We start from the raw sequence: 23,461 nt of genomic DNA, 5'->3' as shown, positions 1-23,461 counted from the left end.
TAAAATGAAGGAGAGAATCCTAGAAGCAGCAAGAGATAAGGGGACAGTCACCTACAAAGGAGTTCCCATCAGACTGTCAGTGGATTTCTCAAAAGAGACCTTACAGGCAACAAGGGGCTGGAAAGAAGTATTCCAAGTCATGAAATCCAAAGACCTACAGCCAAGATTGCTTTATCCAGCAAAGCTTTCATTTAGAATAGAAGGCCAGATAAAGTGCTTCTCAGATAAGGTCAAGTTCAAGGAGTTCATCATCACCAAGCCCTTATTATATGAAATGTTAAAGGGACTTATCTAAGAAAAAGAAGATGAAAAATATGAACAGTGAAAGGACAGCAAACTCACAGTTATTAACAACCACACCTAAAACAAAAGCAAACCAAGAGGACAGCTAGATCAGGAGTGGAACCATAGAAATGAAGAACACATGGAGGGTTAGCAACAGGGGAGTGGGAGGAGGAGAACAGGGGAGAAGGTACAGAAAATAGCATACACAGTAGGTAGAAAATAGATAGGGGGAGGGCAAGAGTAGTAGGGGAAATACAGAATCTAAAGAACTTGAGATACCTGGTCAGAAACAAAGGGGGGGGAGGAGGTGTGCCGGGTTGGGGGGAATGAAGAGGGGGAATAGAACAACTGTAATGGTATAATCAATAAAATATATATTTTTTGTTTTTTATTTATTATTTATTTTTATTATTTATTTATCTTTAGAGGGGAACGGAAGGAGAGAGGAAGAGAAACATCAATGTATGGTTGCTTCTTGTGCATCCCCTGCTGGCCCCTGTTGGAAACTGGCCTGCAACCCAGGCATGTGCCCTGACTGGGAATGGAACCACCATCATCAATAAAATATATATATTTAAAAAAGAAACTATGGTACATTTACACAATGGCATTCTATGCAGCAGAAAGAACGAGCTCCTACCCTTTGCAACATCATGGATGGAACTGGAAAGCATTAGGCTGAGTGAAATAAGCCAGGTTGTGAAAGACAATTACCATATGATCTCACCTTTAGTAGTAATCTAAACAACAAAACAAACAAGCAAGCCAAATGTGACGAAAGACACTGAAATACAGAACAGGCTTACAGGGACCAGAGGGGAGAGTGGAAAGAATCACAGGAGAAAAGGGGAAGGATTCACAGGAATAAGTATAAAGGACACATGGACAATACTAAGGTAAGGGGTGAAAATGGGAGGGAGGTGGGGATCACTGGGGGTGGGGTGGGCAGTCCTGGGAATGTAAGACAGAAAGCTGTACTTGAACAATAATTAAATAAAAAAATTTTAAAAAATGATAACCTTAAATGTGAACAGGTTAAATGCTCCAATCAAAAGACACAGAATAACTGAATGGACAAGAAGGCATGACCCACACATATGCTGCCCACAAGAGACCCACCTCAGAGCAGAAGACCTGCACAGACTGAAAGTGAAGGACTGAAAACATTTGAAGCAAAGAAACAGGGGGAAAAAAAAAAACGGGTAGCAATACTCATATCAACCAAATAAATTTCAAAAAAGGCCATAAAAAAAGACCCAGAAGGTCACTTCATAATACTTAAAGGAAGAATGTCTCAAGAAGACATAAACACTGTAAATATATATGCACCCAAATACATAAAAAAAAATCTTTGAGGACTACAAGAATAATATTGACAGTGACACAATTAGAGTAGGGGATTTCAACACCCCACTGTCAAAAATGGACAGATCTTCCAAACAAAATATCAACAAACTTATTGTGGCACTGAACAATGCCTTGGATAAAAAGGACTTAACTAATATATATATAGAGAGAGTCTTCCCCAAAAAGCAAAATGCACATACTTTTCAAATGCATAGAGAACATTTTCAAATATAGACCACATGATAGAACACAAAAAAGCCTCAACAAATTCAAGAAAATTGAAATAATATCAAGCATTTTCTCTCACCATAAGGGACTGAAAGCGGAAACCAACTTTGAAGAAAACTCAAAAACACTCAAACTCATGGAGATTAAATAGCATGTTATTAAAGAATGAATGGGTTAAGAACGAAATTAGGGAAGAAATAAAAAAGTTTCTGGAAACAAATGAAAATAAACTCACAATAACCCAAAACTTATGGGATACAGCAAAAGCACTCTTGACAGGGAAGTTCATAGCAATACAGGTCTATCCAAAAAATATAGAAACATATCAAATAAACAACCTAACATTACATCTACAAGAACTTGAAGAAGAACAATAACAAAGACATTGCAAAGCAAGTAGAAGGAAGGAAATAACCAAGGTCAGAGCAGGATTAAATAACATGGAAACTAAAAGCACAATCCTAAGGATTAATAAATCCAGGAGCTGGTTCTTTGAAAAGATAAACTAAATTGACAAGCCTTTAAGCAGGCTCATCAAGGAAAAAAAAAGGGAGAAGACCCAAATAAACACAATCAGAAATGAAAGAAGAGAGATTACAACTGGCCCCACAAAAATACAAAGGGTTATAAAAATTACTATGAAGATCAATATGCCAAGAAATTGGAAAGCCTAGGGGAAATGGACAAATTTCAGGAAAAATATAATCTTCCAAAACTCAGTGAAGAAGAAGCAGAATGCTTGAACAGACCATAACAGCTGACAAAACTGAAGAGTAATCAAAAAACTTCTGACATACAAAGGCCCTGGTTCACATGGTTTCACAGGAGAATTCTATAAAGCATTTAAGGAATAGCTAATCCCTATTCTTCACAGACCATTCAAAAAAATCCAAGAAGATGGAAGACTCCCAAATTCTTTTTATGAGGCCAGCATCATCCTAATCCCAAAACCACATAAAGACAAAACAAAGAAAGAAAACTTCAGGCCAATACCACTAATGAACATAGACGCTAAAATCCTCAACAAAATATTGGCAAACCACATCCAACAATACATTATAAACATCATGCACCATGGACAAGTGGGATTCATCCCAGGAATGCAAAGATGGTACAATATTCACAAAAGAACAAATGTCATAACAGCACATAAACAAAAGCAAAGACAAAAACCACATGATCATATCATTAGATGCGGAAAAAGCTTTTGATAAGGTACAACACCCATTTATGATTAATCCACTCAGCAAAGTTGGAATAGAGGGAACATTCCTCAACATAATAAAGGCCATAGATGAGAGACCTACAGCCAACATCATACTCAATGGGCAAAAACTTAAAATTTTCCCACTAAGATCAGGAACAAGACAAAATTGCTCACATTCACCACTTCTATTTAACATAATATTGGAAGTCATAGCCACAGCAATCAGACTAGACAAGGAAATAAAAGACATCCAAATTGAAAAATAGAAAACAAACCTGTCATTGTTTGTAGATGACATGATAGTGTACATGGAAAATCCTATAGGCTCCGCCAAAAAACTGCTTGAGCTAATAAATGAATCTGGCAATACAATGGGATAAAAAAATCAATATTCAAAAATCAAAGGCATTTTTGTATATCAAGAATGAAATAGCAGAAACAGAAATCAGAAAAAAAGATCCCATTTGATATAGTAACAAGAAAAATAAAATACCTAGGAATGAACCTAACCAAGGAGGTAAAAGACCTGTACTCAGAAAACTACACAGCACTGAAGAAAGAAATTAAGGAGACACAAGGAAATGGAAACATATACTGTATTCATGGATTGGAAAAATTGACATAATCAAAATGTCCATAATACCCAAAGCAATTTATATATTCAATGTAATACTTATTAATGTATTTCACAGAAAAAATATATGGCATATTTCACAGATATAGAACAAACACTTCAAAAATTTATATGGAATCATAAATGACTGTGAATAGCTACTTAAGGAAGAAGATCAAAGTTGGAGGAATCACAATACCTAATATCAAACTGTACTACAAGGCTATTGTAATCAACACAGCCTGATAATTTGCATAAGAACAGACACAGGTACCAATGAAACAGAACAGAGAGCCCAGAAATAAACCTAAGTATCTATGATCAATTAATATTTGACAAAGGGGGCAAAAGCATAAAACGGAATAAAAATAATATCTTCAAAAAATGGTGTTGGGAGAGCTGGACAGCTACATGCAAAAAAATGGAACTTGATCACCAACTTACATGATATACAAAAATAAATTCAATGTGAATAAAAAACAAATATAATTCATGACAGCATAAAAGGGCTAGAGGAGAACATAGACAGAAAAATCTCAGATATTTCATGGAACAATATTTTCACTGATATGTCCCCTAGAGCTCAGTACATAAAAGGGAAGAGTAAACATGTGGGAATTCATCAAAATAAAAAGCTTCTGCACAGCTACAGAAAACAGCATTAACATGAAAGAAGAACTGACTATATGGGAAAACATATTGGCAATGATACCTTGGACAAGGGCTGGATCTCCAGTATACATAAAGAACTCACACGACTCTACTCCAGGAAGGCAAACAATTCAATAAAAAAAATGGGAAAAGACCTGAGCAGACACTTCTCCAAGGAGGGCATACAAAGGTCTCAGAGACATATGAAAAGATGCTCAGTATCACTAGCCATCAGAGAGAGGTAAATTAAAACCACAACAAGAAACCACTTTACACCAGTCAGAATGGCCATCATAAACAAAGCAACAAACTACAAGTGTTGGAGGGGTTGTGGAGAAAACGAGACCCTAATCTATTGTTGGTGGGATTGCAGACTGGTACAACCACTATGGAAAACAGTATGGAATTTCCTCAGAAAACTAAAAATGGAACTGCCTTTTGACCTGGCAATTCCACTGCTAGGATTATATCCTAAGAAACCTGAAACACCAATCCAAAAGCACCTATGCAGCCCAATGTTCATCACAGCACAATTTACAACAGCCAGGTGCTGGAAGCACCCTAAGTGCCCATCAGTAGATGAATGGATCAAAAAACCATGGTACAATTACACAATGGAATTCTATGCAGCAGAAAGAAAGAAGGAGCTCCTCCTTTTTGTGACAGACAGTGTGGATGGAACTGAAGAGCATTAAGCTAAGTGAAATAATCCAAGCAGTGAAAGACAAATACCACATGATCTCACCATTAACAGGAACCTAATCAACAAAACAAAGGGAGCAAAGTATAGCCAAAGACAGTGAAATTGAGAACAGGCTTACAGAGACCAGACAGGGAAGGAGGCAGGGATAATGGGAGGAAAGGGGTGAAGGGTTTACAGGAACAGTTGTAAAAGACACATGGACAATAACAAGAGGGGTGGAAACAGGGGAGGGAGATGGAGAGTGCTGGGGTAGTGGGGAGGGGTTGGGGAGAAAGGCAGAAAACTGTACTTGAACAACAATAAAAATAATGTTAAAAACCACTGGTGGATAAGGATGCTTAGAGAATTCACTGAGTACAGCAAAAGCAAAAGGGAAAAAAATGAAGGCTGCACTGTGTGAAATAAAGAAAAATCCACAGGGAGTCAACAGTGAAATGAAGGAAGCCAGGGTTCAAATCAGTGATTTGGAACACAAGGAAGAAATAAACAGTGAACCCAAAACAGAATAAAGAAACAAGAATTTTAAAAAAATAAGGAGAGCATAAGATGAATGTGTGACATCTCTAAAATGCCAGCATTGAAATCAAAAAGATGCCAGAGGAGAAGAGTAAGAAATTGAAAGCTTATGAAAAAATAACAAAAGAAAACTTCCCTAATTTGGCAAAGGAAATGGACATGTAAGTCCAGGAAGCAAAGAGATCCCCAAACAAGTTGGACTCAAAGAGGAACACACCAAGATTCATCATAATTACATCACCCAAAATAAAAGTTAAGGAAAGAATACTAACATCAGCAAGAGAAAAGGAGAGTGTTACCTACAAGGAGCTCCCATAAAACTATTAGCCGATTTTTTTATAGTTGTTCAAATACAGTTCTTCCCATTTTCCCTCTACCACTCTCCCCAGGCCCAACCACCCCCACCTAACCACCCTCACTCCTACCTGCCTTTGGCTTTGTCCGTAGGTCCTTTATACATGTTCCTTTATGACCCTTTTCCTTTTTTCCCCACCATTCATCACTCTCCACCCCTCTAGTTACCATGAGTTGTTCTTTATTTCAATTTTTCTGGTTATATTTTGCTTGCTTGGTTTTGCTGTTGTTGTTGATTAGGTTCCACTCATAGGTGAGATCATATGGTATTTGTCTTTTACCACCTGGATTATTTCAATTAGCATAATACTCTCTATTTCTATTCATGCTGTTGTGAAGGGGAGAAGCTCCTTCTTTCTTTCTGCTGCTTAGTATTCTATTGGGCAAATGTACCATAGTTTTTTGATCCATTCATTTACTGATGGGCACTTAGGTTGCTTCCAGCACTTGGCTATTGTAAATTGTGCTGCTATGAACATTGGGGTGCATAGCTGCTTTTGGATTGGTGTTTCGGGATTCATACGATATGGTCCCAGCAGTGGAATTGCTGAGTCAAAAGGCAGTTCTAATTTTAGGGGTGGGGTGGTTTGAGGAAATTCCATACTGTTTTCCTCAATGGCCACACCAGTCTGCACTCCCACCAACTGTGTAGTGTACTAGGGTTCCCTTTTCCCCACAGCTTCCCAGCACTTATTGTTTGTTGCTTTGTTTATGATGGCCATTCTGACTGGTGTGAAGTGGTATCTCACTGTAGTTTTAATTTGCATCTATCTGATGGCTAGTGATGCTGAGCACCCTTTCATATGTCTCTGGGCCCTCTGTGTGCCCTCCTTGGAGAAGTGTCTGCTCAGGTCCTTTGCCCATTTTTCACTGGATTGTTGGTCTTCCTGGAGTGAAGTCATGTGAGTTCAAAAGAAACGTTATAGGCAAGAAGGAGCTAGAAAGAAGTATTCAAAGTCATGAAAAGCAAGGACCTACATCCAAGATTACTCTATTCAGCAAAGCTATCATTTAGAATCACAAAACAAAGAGTTTCCCAGACAGAAAAAAAAAACATGAAAGGGTACATCAGCACCAAATCAGCATTAGATGAAATGTTAAAGAGTCTTCTTTAAGAAGAAGAACAAAAATATGAACAATACAATGCAAAAAAATATGTATATAGCAACAATTCAACCTAAAAAGCAATATAAGCAAACAAGCAGAACAGAAACAAAATCATAGCTAGAGAGCATTTTAATGGTTGCTACATAGGAGGGAGTCCAGTAGATGGGTGAAAACATGAAGTAATTAAGAAGTTCAAACTGGTAGTTACAGAATAGTCACTGTGGACATGGACAACAGTGTGGTTGTCCTGTGGGATAATCACTCCCAGAGACCTTTTAAAAGTTATATTTTACTGATTATATTGATATAATTGTTCCAGATTTTCCTTTATTACCCTCATCCACCTCAGTCAATCTGAGGGAGTGGAGGGGCTGGGTAGATGATGGTAATAGAGGAAAATCTGGAACAATTATAACAATATAATCAGTAAAATATAATTTTTAAAAGGTCACTTCAAAAGTGGTTTTGGAAAATTTGACAGGTATATAAAAAATAAAACTAAACCATCAACTTACTCCATAACAAGAATAAACTCAAAATGGATAAAACACTTAAATGTAAGTTACAAAAGCATGCAAGTCCTAAAAGAAAACATAGGCATTAAAATCTAAGACATATCTCATAGAATAATTTTTGCCACTATATCTTCTAGGGCAAGGGAAACAAGGGAAAAAATAAACAAATGGGACTACATCAAATTAAAAAGCATCTGTACACCTAAAAAAATCATTGGTAAAACAAAAAGGAAACTCACTATACAAAAGAACACATTTGCCAATGAAACATCTTATAAGGGGTTAATATCCAAAATATATAAATGTCTTATATAGCACAAAAAAAACAAACACTACAATTAAAAAATGGGCAAAGGAACTGAGTAGACACTTCTCCAAAGAGGACATACAGATGGCCGACATATGAAAAGGTGTTCACTGTCACTAATCATCAGAAAGATGCAAATTAAAACCATGATGAGATATCATCTCACACCTACAAGAATGTATACCATAAATAAATCACCCAACAAGTACAGGCAAAGATGGGGAGAAAACGGAACACTAGTACACTGTGGGTGGGAATGCGGACTTGTGCAGCCACTATGAAAAACAATATGGAGTTTCCTCAAGGACTTCCTTTTGACCCAGCAATCCCATTTCTGGGAACATATACTAATAATCCCAAAACACCAATCGGAACTATATATGCACCCCTATGTTCATAACAACATTATTTACAATAGCCAAGATCTGGAAACAGACCAAGTGGCTATCAGTAGATGCATGGATTAAAAAGCTGTGGTACATCTGCACAATGAAATACTACACAGTCATAAAAAAAGACGAAATCTTACCTTTTGTGACAGCATGAATGGACTTGAATATTATTATGCTAAGTGAAATAAGCCAGTTGGTGAAAGATAAATTCCGTATGATCTTATTTGTATGTAGAATCTAATGAACAAAACACATTGAGGTTGGGGGAGTGCTGGGGGGTGGGGAATGGAGACAACTGTACTTGAACAACAATAAAAAATAAGTTAAAAAAACATAGCCCCGGCTGGTGTAGCTCAGTGGATTGAGCACAGGCCTGCGAACCAGAGGATTGCGGTTCGATTCCCAGTCAGGGCACATACCTGGGTTGCAGGCCGGTTCCCTGCAGGCCAACTCCCAGCAGGGGACGCACAAAAGGCAACCATACATCAATGTTTGTCTCCCTCTCCCCTTCCCCTCTAAAGGTAAATAAATAAATAAAATCTTTGGGGGAAAAAAAACACATACTGAGGAGCAAAACAGAAACAGAGGCATGGATATACAGAACAGACTGAAAGATGTTGGAGGGGAAACGGGATGGTGGACTGGATGTAAGAATGTGAAGGGATTAGTCAAGAAGATACATGCATAACCCATAGTCAGAGGCAAGAGTGTGCTGATAACCAGAGGGAAGCGAGTGGTGACAGCATGGGGAATATAGAAAAAAGGGAGGAAATGGGAACATCTGTAATAGCATAAACAATAAAAATAAAGTAAATAATGAGATATAACATGCAATTACTAACCATAAAGCTGGTATCAGACAAAGCAGACATCAGAACATAGAACTATATCAAAGATAAACAATTTTGAACTTCTACTTCTAACCATGATGTACTAGGCCCATTTCTCTAGTGTTCTTTCCTACAAGTAAAATACACTAGACATAATACAACAAACCCAGAAAAATTCTGAAAGATGAAAGAGAAAGACAGGAATCTTGAGACTGGAGGGCTAATGAGTTCCTTAGGTTTTCTTTTTACATATATATAAAATGAATGGAGAGCACTGGAAAAGACTGCAACTTGAAACTGCCAATAATAAAAATGCTAAGGCTAAAAAGACCAAAAATAATTCTTAAGAAAAGCCAAAGGACTCTGAAAAGGTATCTCTACCGTAACACATAACCTTTTTGACAATACCTATCCTACTCGAGCCAAACACAAAGAAAAAAACTGCACTACCATCCCATGTGTGTAAATAGGGCTGAAAAACAATGTGGCAATGAAAGCCGGCCTTCCTTATTTCCCACTAGGGTGGTTTCAGCAGGGCTAGAGAGTGGTTCTTTACCACCTAGTCAGCTGTAGTAGGTGGCACTCCCATTCTGCCACCAGAGTGGTACTGGTGGAAGCAAGCAGAGAACTAACTTTTCTCCCTTGTCTGTAGGTAGCAGTCAGAATGAGTCAAGGATGTCTGTTCTCATCACTATTATTAAATATTGAAAACTAGTATTCTGGGAACCAGAATAATACTGGGAACCAAAGCCAGCACAGTAAATCAAGAGAAAGAAATACAAAGCATATTGAATAGGAAGAAGTAAAATTGTCTTTATTTAAAGGTGACATAATTGTTAATATAAAAAACCCCAATAAACATACAGAAAAGTTCCTAGAATGAAAAAATACATTGAACAAGATTGCAAAATACAGGGTGAGGCAAAAGTGGGTACAGTTGTGAGTACATGAAATATAATTTCTTCTTGAATTATTATTTATTAATTATATTATTTTCCTTGCAAATAAGTGTAAATCTACTTCCCCCCACCCTGTATAAGATCAACAAATAAAAATCAATCATATTTCTACATTCCAGCAATATGTGAAAACAATTTTAAAACATAATGCCACTAAAAGTCATTCTAAAAACATTAAATATTAACATATAAACCTAACAAATCATGTACAAGATTTGAATGGTGAAGATTTTAAATTATTTTGTTGTTCAATTACAGTTGTCTGTGTTTACCCCCACCACTTCCCCCCCCCCACCTCAGCCATCCCCACCTCCCTTCCTTACTTCCACTCTACTTTGGTTTTGTCCATGTGTCCTTTATAGTTGTTCCTGAAAACCCTTCCCCCCTCCCCCCCATTATCCCCTCCCACCTCTCCTCTAGTTGTTGTCAGATTGTTCTTTTAAAAAATTACAAAATTCTGATGAAAGAAATCAAATAAACTCTAAATAAAGATATATCATGTTCATTGATTCAAAGACTCAACATAAATGTTCTATTAACAAGAGCCAAACTCAATCTCTATCTAACAAAAACAATTATAAAAGAAAAATACTATTATAAGTAAAGTATATTAAAGTACAGTTGAATACTAAGAAATACTTAAGATAATTCATAACATAAATAGATTTTTAAAAACTACATTATCACCCTAATAGTTACATAACTTCAATATATACAATAAAAAATTTTTAAATTCAGTAACTTCTTTACTGTTTGGTTATTTATCAAACTAGAAATAGAAGAAACTGTTAACATGATAAAGAATATGCATCTCAAACCAACAGCCAACCACATGCTTAAAAATAAAAGTATTAGAATTAAAAGGCATATAAATGTGCTTTAATTAAACTTTAAGATAAGTGTTGTTGGCAGAGGATAAAAAAATCAGTACAATATTTTCATTACCTAAAAGGATCATTTTTTGTTCTCTTTTGTGCCTTCTTTTTATTATTTTCTTCAGAACACTTTTAAAAAACATATTGATAATCAAAAATCTTGAAACTACAAAGGTATTTAAGGGATGATTTTTCATTTTTAATTTAATTTTAAATAATCTTATTATGATATTAGTTAATAAAATTATACAGATTTCAAGTGTATATTTCTATGACACACAATCTAAATATTGTATTTTGTGCCCACTAAATTCAAATCATCTTCCATCATCATATATTGGGCCACTTCTACATCCCCCAACCCCCATCCCTCTGGTAACCAGCAACTTAAATATTTGATGAAGTTTTTAACATTTTCTGTATAAACAATCTTGTCATCTGCAGAAAGTGACATTCCCTTCTTCCTTCCCAATTTGAATGCCTTTTATTTTTCCCTCTTGTCTGATTCATTGGGCTAGGACTTTCAGTACTATGTTGAATAAGAGTGATGAGAGTGACCATCCTTGTCTTGTTCCTGATTTTAGAGTAAAATCTTTCAGTTTTTCACCATTGAGTATGATACTGGCCAAAGTTTTGTCACATATGGCCTTTATTATGTTGAGGTATTCTCCTTCTATACCTATTTTATTGTTTTAATCATAACTGGATGTTGTACCTTATCAAATGCTTTTTTTTTTGCATCTATTGGTAAGATCACATGATTTCTATCTTTTGTTTTGTTAATGTGGTGCATGACATTGATTTGCATATGTAGAATGATGCTTGTGACCCTAAAATAAAACCCACTTGCTTGAGGTGTATTATTTTTTAAATATATTGTTGTATTCACTTTTCCAGTATTTTTGTATCTGTATTCATCAGAGATATTGATCTATAGTTCTGTATGTGTGTGCATGTGTTATCCTTGCCAGGTTTTGGTATCAGGGTTATAATGGCCTCACAAAATGTGTTGGTAAACTTTGCCACTTCTTCAAATTTTTGGAAGAGTTTGAGAAGGATAGGTAGAATTTACTAGCAAAGCCATCTGGTCCTGGACATTAGTTTTTTGGGTGGTTTTGATGTTTTTCAATTTCCTTACTGTTGAATAATCTATTTATATTTTCTAATTCTTCATGATTCAGTCTAGGAAGGATTTACATATTTGTAGGTATTTATCCATTTCTTCTAGGTTATTGAATTTTGTGGCATATAGTCTTTCACAGTATTATAGTATAATCCTTTGTATACCTGTGGTGTCTGGTAACTTCTCTTTCATTTCTGATTTTATTTATGAGTCCATTATCTTTTTTCCTTAGTGAGTCTAGCCAGGGGTTTGTCAGTTTTATTAATCTTTTCAAAGAATCAGCTCTTTGTTGCATTAATTTGGTGTATAGTCTTTTTGTTCCCTATTTTACTCATTTCTGCTCTAGTTTTTATTTCCTTTCTTCTGCTGACTTTGGCTTGCTTTTGTTCTTCTGTTTCTGTTATATTGTTTACTTGGGACTTCTTTTGTTTCTTGAGATATGCCTATAATGATATTAACTTCCCCCTTATTACTGCTTTCACTGATCCCAAAGATTTTGATATGTTATACTGTTAGTCTCAGCTGTCTCTCTGTATCTTTTGATCTCATCTTTTATTTCTTCTTTGAGCCAGCCATTTTTAGTAGTATGTTGACTAATCTCCACATAATTTTGGATTTCTTTACTTCTGTTTTGCAGTTGATTTCTAATTTTGAAGCACTGTGGTTAGAGAATATGCTTGGTATGATCAGTCTTCTTAAATTTTGAAGAAGAAATTTTGTTGAAGCTAGTTTTGTGATCCAACACACGGTCTACCCTTCAGAATATTCCATGTGCAGTGGAGGATGTATAATCATGATTTGGGATGAAAAATTGTAAAGGCCAATTATGTTCATTTGCTCTCATATGTAATTTAAGGTTAATAGTTCTTTATTGAATTTCTGTTTGGTTGATCTATCTAGAGCTGTCAAGGAGTATTAAGGTCCCCAAATATGACTGTGTTTTTGTCAGTTTCTGCCTTTAGCTTTGTGAGTAGTAGCTTTACATATTCCAGTGGTCCCTGAGTGCACATATATTAAGAAGTGTTTTTGTTTTCCAAAACATTTCTGTTTTCCTCTTTGAAGTTTCATTTTATTTCAGATACTGTCTTTTTAGAGGCTATTTTAAAAATATATATGGTTTAATAAGAGTGACAAGGTAAAAATTACCTAGTGAGTTATGGCTGTAACCCTGCTTAATTTTTAATTTTCATTATTAATCACATTTAGTTTCTCTCTTTAGTTATTTTATCAAATTTGTTTATGTCTTCTTGATGTAGCATCCCCTCTATCATTATAAAATGTCCATTTTTATACCTTGTTATCTTTGTTATCTCAAAATCTAGTTTATCAGATGTAAGTATAGCTACACTTGCTTTTCTGTGGATGTTATTTGTCTAGAGAATCTTATTTTGCACTTTCACTTTGAGTCTAACTTTGTCTTTGCACCTTAAATGTGTCTCCTGGAGGTAGCATGAGGTCAGGTTTTATGATCTGATCCAATCCATTATGCTGTGTCTCCTCATTGGTCAGTTAAGTCTATTTCTATTTAGGGTAATTATTGATGTATGAGTATTTTCTATAGCCATTTTTCTTTTGTTTTCTGAGAGCTCTGTGCTTCCATTAGTACTTTTCCTTTGTATTGCTCTCTGTGGCCTTTGCTTGGAGATATTCTGAAATTATTTCCTCTGTTTCCTCTTTTTTAAGCTATGTGTCTCAATTTGGATATTTTGTGTGTGATTACCATTAGGTTTATGAAAAAGAAAGTTTCATATATACAAATATTTTTTCCTTTGAATCCATCCGATTCCAGGCCTTCTTTGGAAACAGATACTTACCCCCTCTCCTTTCAGGTTTTTGTTGTCATAAATTATCTGTTTATGCTAAAAGATTGATGATCTTACTTTCAGTGTTGTGGCATTGTGTTCTTTCTTTCAGATAGAATAACCTCTTTGAGTATTTCCTACAATAGAGGTCTTGTGGTGACAAGATCCTTCTGTTTCTCTATGTCTGGAGAAATCTTACTTCTTCATATCTAAAGGATAACTTTGCTAGTTATATTATTCTTAGCTGGTAATTTCTCTTTCAATAGTTTAAATATGGGATCCAGCAAAAGTAATGCCTGCTTGAGTATGGTTGGTAGGGTAATAATATGGGTGCTATAATTTATAGTTTTAATTAAACATTTCACTTAAAATGTCATATGGTATTGCTTGAGTGTGATAGTTATGTAACAGAATTACATGCTTATGATACTGTAATTAAAATTTTGTAATAAAAATGGGGCATTATTTATGCCAGACACTGTATTTGTATCCATTCTCCTCTGGCTTGTAGAGTTTATGCTGAGAAGTACAATGATAAACTGAGGGGCTTTATAGGTTTCTTTCTTCTTTATCTGGCTGCCTTGAGAATTCTTGTTTTGTCATTAATTTGTGACAATTTTAATACAATGTGCCTGAAGAAGGCCTCTTTGGATTGAGGTAATTAATTCTGTTTGCTTCTTGGAGGCAATGATCTGTATCTTGCCATAGTTTTGAGAAGTTCGCACCAACTATTTGTTTGAATAAGCTCTCCATTTCCTCCTCTTTCTCTTCTTCTTCTGGTATGCCTATAAGTCTTATATTGTATTGTTCTGATGGAATCAGATTAATCCCATAGTGCTCAAATCTCTCTCTTCTGCCCTCTGAGTCATTTCTATGTTTCTATTTTTTAATACATTTTATTGACTAAAATGTATTCCACCCTGCAACCCTTTCCCACCCACATTCCCCATGCTCAGTTTATGTCCATGAGTCATATATATAAGTTCTTTGGCTTCTACATTTCCTATACTATTCTTTTTTTAAATGTTTTTAAGATTTTATTTATTTACATTTAGAGGGGAAGGGAAGGAGAGAGGGAGATAAATATCAATGTATGGTTGCCTCTCATGTGTTCCCTGTTGGGAACTGGCCTGCAACCCAGGCATGTGCCCTGACTGGGAATCAAACCTCTATCGTCTGGTTCATAGGCCCACGCTCAATCCACTGATTGAGCCAGGGCCTTCCATACTATTCTTAACCTCCCTCTGCCTATTTTCTACCTACCATTTACACTACTTATTCCCTGTAACTTTTCCCCCATTCACCCCCTCCCTTTCCCCACTGACAAACCACGTGATCTCCATTGCTGTGATTCTGTTCCTGTTCTAGTTCTTTGCTCAGTTTGTTTCTGTTTTTGTTGTTATTCAGGTTCAGTTGTTGATAGCTGTGAGTTTGTTGCCATTTTAATGTGTAGAGTTTTGATCTCCTTCTTTTTCTTAGATAAGTCCCTATTTAACAGTTCATACAAGGGCTTGGTGATGATGAGCTCCTTTAACTTGACCTTATCTGGGAAGCACTTTATCTGCCCTTGCATTCTTAACAATAGCTTTCTTAGACAGAGTAATCTTGGATGTAGGTTGTAGTATTCAAGGGCTACTTGAATACTTTGAATACTTCTTTTCAGTCTCTCCTTGCCTCTAAGGTTTCTTTTGAGAAAACAGCTGTTAGTCTTATGGGAACTCCTTTGTAGGCAATGCTCCCCTTTTCTCTTGCTGCTTTTAACATTCTCTCTTTATCTTCTATCTTGAGTAACATAATTATGATGTGCTTTGGTGTGTACTTCCTTGGGTCCAACTTCTTTGGAACTCTTTGAGCTTCCTGACATCCTGGAAGACTACTTCCGTTGCCAAATTAGGGAAATTCTCCTTCATTTTTTTAGTAAGTTTTCAAATTCTTACTCAAATTCTTCTTTTTCTCCTTTTGGCACCCCTCTGATTCAGATGTTGGAATGTTTAAAGTTTTCCCAGAGGTTCCTAAGCTTCTCCCCATTTTTTAAACTCTTGTTTCTTCATTCTGTTCTGGTTGAATGTTTATTTCTTCCTTCTGTTCCAAAGAGTTGTTTTGAGTCCCAGTTTCCTACTCTTCACTGTTGGTTTCCTGTATATTTTTCTTTATTTCACTTAATATAGCCTTCACCTCTTCTGTTATTTTGCAGCCATACTCAATCATTTCTGTGAGTCTCCTGATTACCAATGAATTCTGTGTACGAAAGGCTATTTCTTTTTCCTCGCTTAGTTCTATTTTTGGAACTTTGATCTGTTCTTTCATTTGGGCCACATTTTTTTTCTTGGCATACCTGTTACATTGTAAGAGGCAGAGCCTTAGGTATTTGCCAGTACAGGGCAACACACGTTGTTGTTTTGTGGTACTGTATGTGGTAGAGCGGTCAGAGAAGGAATAATGCCACTTGTTTAGCTCTCAGACAGCTTTCAGTCACTTCCCTCAATACCCACAAGCAAATTGAGCACTTCTGGCACTGATTCCCAGGTGGGTGGGCTTGTGTATGTTCTAAGACCTTCTGGGTCTCTCCAACAAACTCTCCAGTGAGGGTGGGAGAAATTCCCACCCTGCATTTCCCACAGATTTTACAGACAGAGGTTTCGAGGCTTTATTTCCCCAGGCTGGAACACTGGGTTATGCAGTCTCTCTCACTCTTTAGTTGTTCTTCACAGCTTATCTGCATGCAAATGTAGGACTGCCGAGTCTGCCAGCTGCCACCTTGCTGCACATCCTCTCCACCCTGGCTGCCTATCTCCACTCCTCCTACCAGTCTGGATAAATGTTTCTTCTTTAACTCCATGGTTGTAGACCTTCCATACAATTTGATATTAGGCAGTTCCGATTACTTTCTATATTTACATTTTTTGTTGTTGTTTTGGTTGTGCGAGGAGGCTAAGTATAACTATGTACACGTCCATCTTGGCCAAAAGTCTAGATTTTTCATTTTCTTTCTGAGCTGCCTTGCTACTTGGGTATTCATAGTATTTGACAGTTTCCTTCTCTGTCTAGGTATCTATATATTAGTGGCACTTCTCTAGCAGATTACTGTGTAGAGACCTTTTTATTATCTTCTAGTAGATGGCACTGAATCACATTTGTTTTCTTTTTTATTTTAGCTCTGTGAAATCCCATTGCTGACCCCTACAGCCGATATCAGTGCGGCCATAATTCTTGGTGGTTGCATTATCTGGGGAATCCTAGTTACCTTCTTTGTTTTGTACTCCTGGTAATGGCAACCTCAGATCTCTGTGGGGTTCCCCTCTGCCCCTGGACTGGGAATCAGTCACAAAGTATACCCTTAGCTCTGGGGAAATAGTGATTCTGTAATACCAGTTCTCACATTTGTAGATAATGTGCTCCACAACTCACTATCAAGGGCAAAGAAAGCCAACTTTTGGCAGTTCATGGAACAGCCAGTCTTCATGATTTTCCTTCTTTGTCCGAAATTCTAACCACCCAATAGCCACAGCAGCATCCCCATACTGTGCCTTTGCCCAGATCTCCAAGCTCAGCCACAGCTTGTGCTGCTCTCTCCAACAAGAGAGCCCACCAAATTTCTCTGCTCCTTCCAGCTGAAGGGCGTGCTAGCCATAACTGGTTTCCTCCCCTCTTCTGCCTGTGCTCTGCCATGAGCATCCAGATACAGTCTGCATTCATGGCTAGTCTGAGCCTTACAACTTCTCACCTACCATTTATTTGTTCCTGTTTGCCCACCTTTAGATACTTCCATGCATGGATCTCTCAGGCATGCCTGTATGTTGAGCAGTGAATCCTTTGTTGGATTATAGCTGTTCAAATGATTAAAATTTCAGTGAAAGACACCAAAGGGATCTCTCACACCATCATTCTTCTGACACCAGCAGATCATTTTAATGGATGGGAAATTCATTCTGTAAACATACATGGACTCAAAAAAAAGTTTAGCCCTTTTCAGTGTCAATGTCTCTACATTAGGGTTAGGCATACTTACAGATAAAGAGAATTCTTCATGTTTGGCCTTCACAACTGGTTTTTCTACATTTTCATTGCCAATTCCATAAGTTTCTTCCAAAGTAGAAACAACCTATGAGAAAATCAAAGTAAATTAAATACTTTCATAGGTTAAATTATTATATTACACTTAAAAAGATATTAAACCAACCATATCAGGGCCTTTTTGGCAGTAAGATTTATTTCTACCAGTGTCATAAACTTAAATGTTCTATTTTGTTCCCCATCTTCTATCATCACAAAGAAATGATGAGCAACAGTCCTTGACCCTATTTCCTAGCAAGAGATGACCTATAATACTCCCACTTCTGCATTGACAAATATCTAAAAAGGAGAGAGTCTGTATATGCATTGCTGAAGTATCATCTCTACTGACCACCAAAATATTCCTCAAAATCTGACTCAAACTTCTTGTTTGAAGAGAGTGGGGAAAATAGAGACCTGAAGCAATAATTTTTAAAGCAAATTCTCTAACCTAAACCCTCAAACTTTGAGCAAACTTCTGTTTCGCAAGTTCTACAAACTATATTTTTTTTTATGTTTGTGCTATTCCTTGATGTTCTCACTTGGTATTTGCTACATTTAAATTTTAATTATTTCTCATTGGACAAAAAGAAACCCAGAGAAAGGGATATTTCTTTCCCAACACTAAGAGCTCAAGTTTCTAAAGTGCAAAGAAGAGTTGACATAACAGGTATGGGACTTCAAAAAACCTATTTTTAGAAAACTCCACTTGCACCTCAGAACTTGGAATTCAAGAAAGTCCCCACCATTCATTAACTGATTAATGGCTCTCTGTCCCTAAACTGTTTGTATAAACAATGATTTAAGCTGAACACTTCCTTTCCTTCAGGGAGTCTGAAAAATTTTAAAGATTTTATTTACTTTTTATTTTTAGACAGAGGGGGAAATGAGGGAGAAAGGGAGAGAAACATCAGTGTGTGGTTGTCTCTCACATACCCCCTACTGGGAACCTAGCCCACAACCCAGGCATGTGGCCTAACTGGGAATCAAACTGGCAACCCTTTGGTTCACAGGCCAAAGCTCTATCCACTGAACCACACCAGCCAGGGCAGGATTCTATAATTTTGATACATGACAAGCAAAGAGTACCCAAGTGATCAAGCTCCAATAAAACCCTGGGCACGGAGTTTCCAATGAACATATCTTGTACACTTTTCACATGTTTTGTCACAGTTTGTTTTGGAAAGAATTAAGCATGTCTTTTGTGACTCCAAAGGGAGAGGAATCTTGGAAGTTGGACCTGTTTTTTTCTACACTTCACCCATGGTTTTTTTTCCTTTGTTAATTTTGCTTTGTATCCCTCCACTGTAATAAATCTTAGCTATCAATATGACTTACACTGAGTCCAGTGAGTCCACCTACCAAATCACTAAACCTAGGGAAGGTCATGAGGACCCTCAACACAGGGACCAACAGTGACTTACCATCTTCAGGTGCTTGGTAATTTTCCTGAGCAATTCATTTTCTGCTATTAACTCCTTTGTCTGACTTGATGGAATGGGCAAAGCATACCTCACAATGGATTCTCCCATTGGTGGAGATCTTAAAACCATTGGTTCAAGTTTATCACGTACTAATTTTGAACTTTGTTTTTCCTTTGGTTTAGGTGACAACGATGAATTAAGTACTCCTTTTCTGTAACATAATTCTGGAACATTTGCCAGTTTATTACTAGAGGACAACAGATGTTTTACTGGCTTCATTTTGTTATCTGGCTTCTAAGTTATAGGTGAAAAAGTTTTAGTCCTCCCTGTGAAGAAAAGATGAAGATTTCAGATTTAAATTGATGGCAGGACTATCAACTGCCATGAAGATGGTGAATCCCAAAACCAACTCTGGAGAAATTACAAAATATAAGGGAAACATTCCTAACATCAAATTTTCAAATAAAATTTAAGACTCCCCCACAGGTGACTGAAGGCTGATTTATGTATGGGCATTTAGAATGGGTGCTGACAGGATGGAAGAGGACAGTGGCAGCAGTGAAAGAATATATTTAGAAAATTCTAAAATATTATTCTTGGCCCTGGCCAGGTGGCTCAGTTGGCTGGAGCATCATCCCATACATCAAAAGATGGTGAATTCAATTCCCAGTCAGAGCACATACTTAGGTTGTGGGTTCAATCCCTGGTCAGGGCACATATGGAAAGCAACTGATCTATGTTTCTCTCTCACATCAGTTTCTACTCCCATTCCTCTCTCTCTAAAAACAACGAACATTCCTTGGATTAGAATTAAAATACTTTATTCTTAGCTTTCCCTCATTTTGAAACTAATATATGATCTTCAAATATATCACTATTTTCATAGAAGTAATATGACCCAGGGTATAAAACAGAGTACTATAAGGGCTCCACCAAAGTCATGCCAGCATAAGGAAGTACAGAGTGGGCAGAGGCCTTAAGACTTTCACTCTACTTCTCTTTCTCTCCAAAGCTGATTAAGACTCCGAACAATGTCTCCTCCCAGAGTTCAAAAGGATATACCTGACCATGACAGTTATCTGACAGGCTGGCAAAATTGACACAGATATTCACTGGCTCTCTGTTGTCTAAAGCTCTCCAAACCTAGACTAGTCCCACTGTTTTGGGTTGAATTGTGTCCTCCAAAAAGATATGTTCAACTCCTAACTCTTGGAACCTGTGACTATGACCACATTTGAAAATACAGTCTTTGCCTATGTAATCAAGTTAACATGAGGTCATGCTGGTCTATGGTAGGCCCAAATCCAATGACCAGTGTCATTATAAGAGAGACATGTGAAGACACATGCACAAAGACAAACAAGGAAGAAAGCCAGGTAATGACATAGGCAGAGATTAGAGTGATGCAGCTGTGAGCCAAGGAATATTAATATGAAGAATTGACAGTACCCACCATATGCTAGGAAGAAAAGGGAGTCTTCCATAGAACCTTCAGGGGGTAGCACAACCCTGTCAATATGTTCATTTCAGAAAGCTAGACCCCAGAAATGTGACAATAAATTTCCACTGTTTTAAGACATCCAGTTTGTGATACTTTGTCATGAAAAACAATACATACAGCCTTAGGAAACTATACATACACTGATGGAAATGATTCAAGAGAAAGCAAAATGTATGTGATGGAGAGGAAAACTTTCAGGCTGATATCCTTGAGTAAACAAGAAGAAATGGGTCTTAATGTACAAACGAGTTGGTGCACTTTAGATAGGTACAGGAAAAGTTATTTCTAATTACAGGGAGGTAGAAATGTGGGCTACTTCAGAAAACCAGTAAGAAAATGGAACCCTTGACAGTGCTAAAAAATGACCTCAAATGTGGATCCATGAAGTTCACATTTATATAAATGTTACATGTGAATACTTATATTTACTCAATTAAAAGCTCCCTAAATCCAGATTTAGAGAAGCTTCAGGTCAAGATGAAGGCATAGGTAGATATGCTTTACTTCTTCACACAACCAAAAGGATAGCAACCAATTTAAAAACAAAAACAGCCAGAACTTACAGAATATCAAACACTATGGAAGTCAGACAGCCAAGGAGTTAAAGAAGAAACATTCATTCAGACTGGTAGGAGGGGTGGAGATGGGCAGCTGGAGTGGAGAGAATGTGCAGCAAGGTAGCAAGCAGCTGGTGGACTGGGCAGGTGAGACAGTGGCTGGCTGGCTGAACAGTCCCACATTGGTATGGAGATAGACCAGGAGGAACAACTGAGTAGTAAGATAGACTGTGCAACCAAGGGTACCTGCACCAGGAAAAGAAAGCTTCAAAGCTTCTGGATGTAAAACCCTGCGAGGGTTGCAGCAATCAGAGAAACTGCCAGTCTCACAGGAGAGACTGTTGGAAGGGTCCATGAGATCTTAGAACATACTCAAGCCCACCCACCGGGAATCAGCACCTGAAAGGTGCAATTCATTTGTGGGTAGTGGAGGAGGTTACTGAGAGCTGGTTGAGAGCCAAACAAGCAGCATTGTTCCCTCTCTGATCCTTCCACCACATACAGTGCCACAATGCAGCAACATGGGTTGCCCTGTCCTGGCAAATACCTAAGGCTCTGCCCCTTACATAACAGGTACACCAGACAAAGAAATTGGCCCAAATGAAAGAAGAGATCAAAACTCCAGAAAAAGCAATGAGGAAACAGCCAACTTATCATATGCAGAGTTCAAAACACTGGTACTCAGGACACTCATAGAAATGATTGAGTATGGCTGCAAAATAACAGAAGAGGTGAAGGCTATATTAAGTGAAATAAAGAAAAATACACAGGGAAGCAACAGTGAAGGGAAGGAAACTGGGACTCAAATCAACTCTTCGGAACAGAAGGAAGAAATGAATATTCAACCAGAACAGAATGAAGAAACAAGAGTTCAAAAAAATGAGGTGAGGCTTAAGAAACTTGTAGGACAATTTCAAATGTTCCAACATGTGAATCATAGGGGTGCCAGAAGGAGAAGAAGAAGAAGAATTTCAATTTCAAGAAATTGAAAACTTATTTGAAAAAATAATGAAAGAAAACTCCCCCAGTTCGGTCAAGGAAATAAACATGAAGGTCCAGGAAACTCAAGAGTGCCTAATAAGGTGGACCCAAACAACACACCAAGACACGTCATAATTATATATGCCACAATTAAATTTAAGGAGAAAATCCTAAAAGCAGCAAAAGACAAGGAAACAGTTACCTACAAAGGAATTCCTAAAAGATTATTAGCTGATTTCTCTAAAGAAACCTTGCAAAAAAAATTTTATATTATTATAAAAAAGAAAGAAAGAAAAAAAAAAGAAACCTTGCAGACAAGAAAGGGCCAGAAAAAAATATTCAGTCATGACAGGCAAGGACTGACATCTAAGATTGATCTATCCAGCAAAGCTGTCATTTAAAGTGGAAGGGCAGATGAACTGTTTCCCAGATTAGGTCAAGTTAAAGGAGTTCATCATCCCCAAGCCCTTATTATATGAAATGTTAAAGGGACTCATTTAAGAAAAAGAAGATCAAAACTATGAATAGTAAAATGACAACAAACAACTACCAACAACTGAACCTAAAACAAAGCAAAACAAAACAAAACAAAAAAGTTTAGTAGGCTCATCAAGAAAAGAAGAGAGAAGACCCAAATAAACACAATCAGAAATGAAAGAGGAGAGATTACAACTGATACCGCAGAAATAGAAAGGATTGTAAGAAATTACTATGTGGAACTGTATGCCAAGAAATTTGAAAACCTAGGTGAAATGGACAAATTTCTAGAAAAATATAATCTTCCAAAACTCAATGAAAAAGAAGCAGAAAACCTGAACAGGCCAATAACAGCAAATGAAATTGAAGCAGTAATCAAGAAACTCCCATCACACAAAAGCCCTGGACCAGATGGTTTCACAGGAGAATTCTACAAAGCTTTTAAGGAAGAGCTAACCCCAATTCTTCACAGACTGTTCCTAAAAATCCAAAAGGAGGGAAAACTCCCCAACTCTTTTTATGAAGCGAGTATCACCCTAATTCCAAAGCCAGATAGAGACGCAACAAAGAAAGAAAATTACAAGCCAATATCGCTGATGAACATAGACGCCAAAATCCTCAATAAAATATTAGCAAATCGCATCCAACAATACA

The 23,461-nt window shown here is 37.0% G+C and overlaps 1 protein-coding gene across 1 annotated transcript in view; it reads right to left on the bottom strand.

Annotated features, from left to right (window-relative positions):
* The window catches only part of CCDC7 (coiled-coil domain containing 7), a gene marked incomplete at its 3' end in the record, with an annotated part of 54,695 nt that extends 35,084 nt beyond the window's left edge, over positions 1 to 19,611 (bottom strand). Inside the window, exons 1-2 of the mRNA XM_037037812.1 lie at positions 19,292 to 19,611; positions 17,824 to 17,916 (exon numbers count right to left, since the gene is read on the bottom strand). Of these exons, the coding sequence (XP_036893707.1) occupies positions 17,824 to 17,916; positions 19,292 to 19,570 (372 nt within the window). The remainder of the gene's footprint in view (positions 1 to 17,823; positions 17,917 to 19,291) is intronic.
* Positions 19,612 to 23,461: the final 3,850 nt, after the last annotated feature.

This window comes from Sturnira hondurensis, unplaced genomic scaffold (genome assembly GCF_014824575.4).
Source record: "Sturnira hondurensis isolate 20B ecotype Veracruz unplaced genomic scaffold, ASM1482457v3 Scaffold0023456, whole genome shotgun sequence".
Classification (NCBI taxonomy): domain Eukaryota; kingdom Metazoa; phylum Chordata; class Mammalia; order Chiroptera; family Phyllostomidae; genus Sturnira; species Sturnira hondurensis.
Note: the sequence above shows the minus strand (reverse complement) of the source record. Positions and strands in the feature narration are given on the sequence as shown.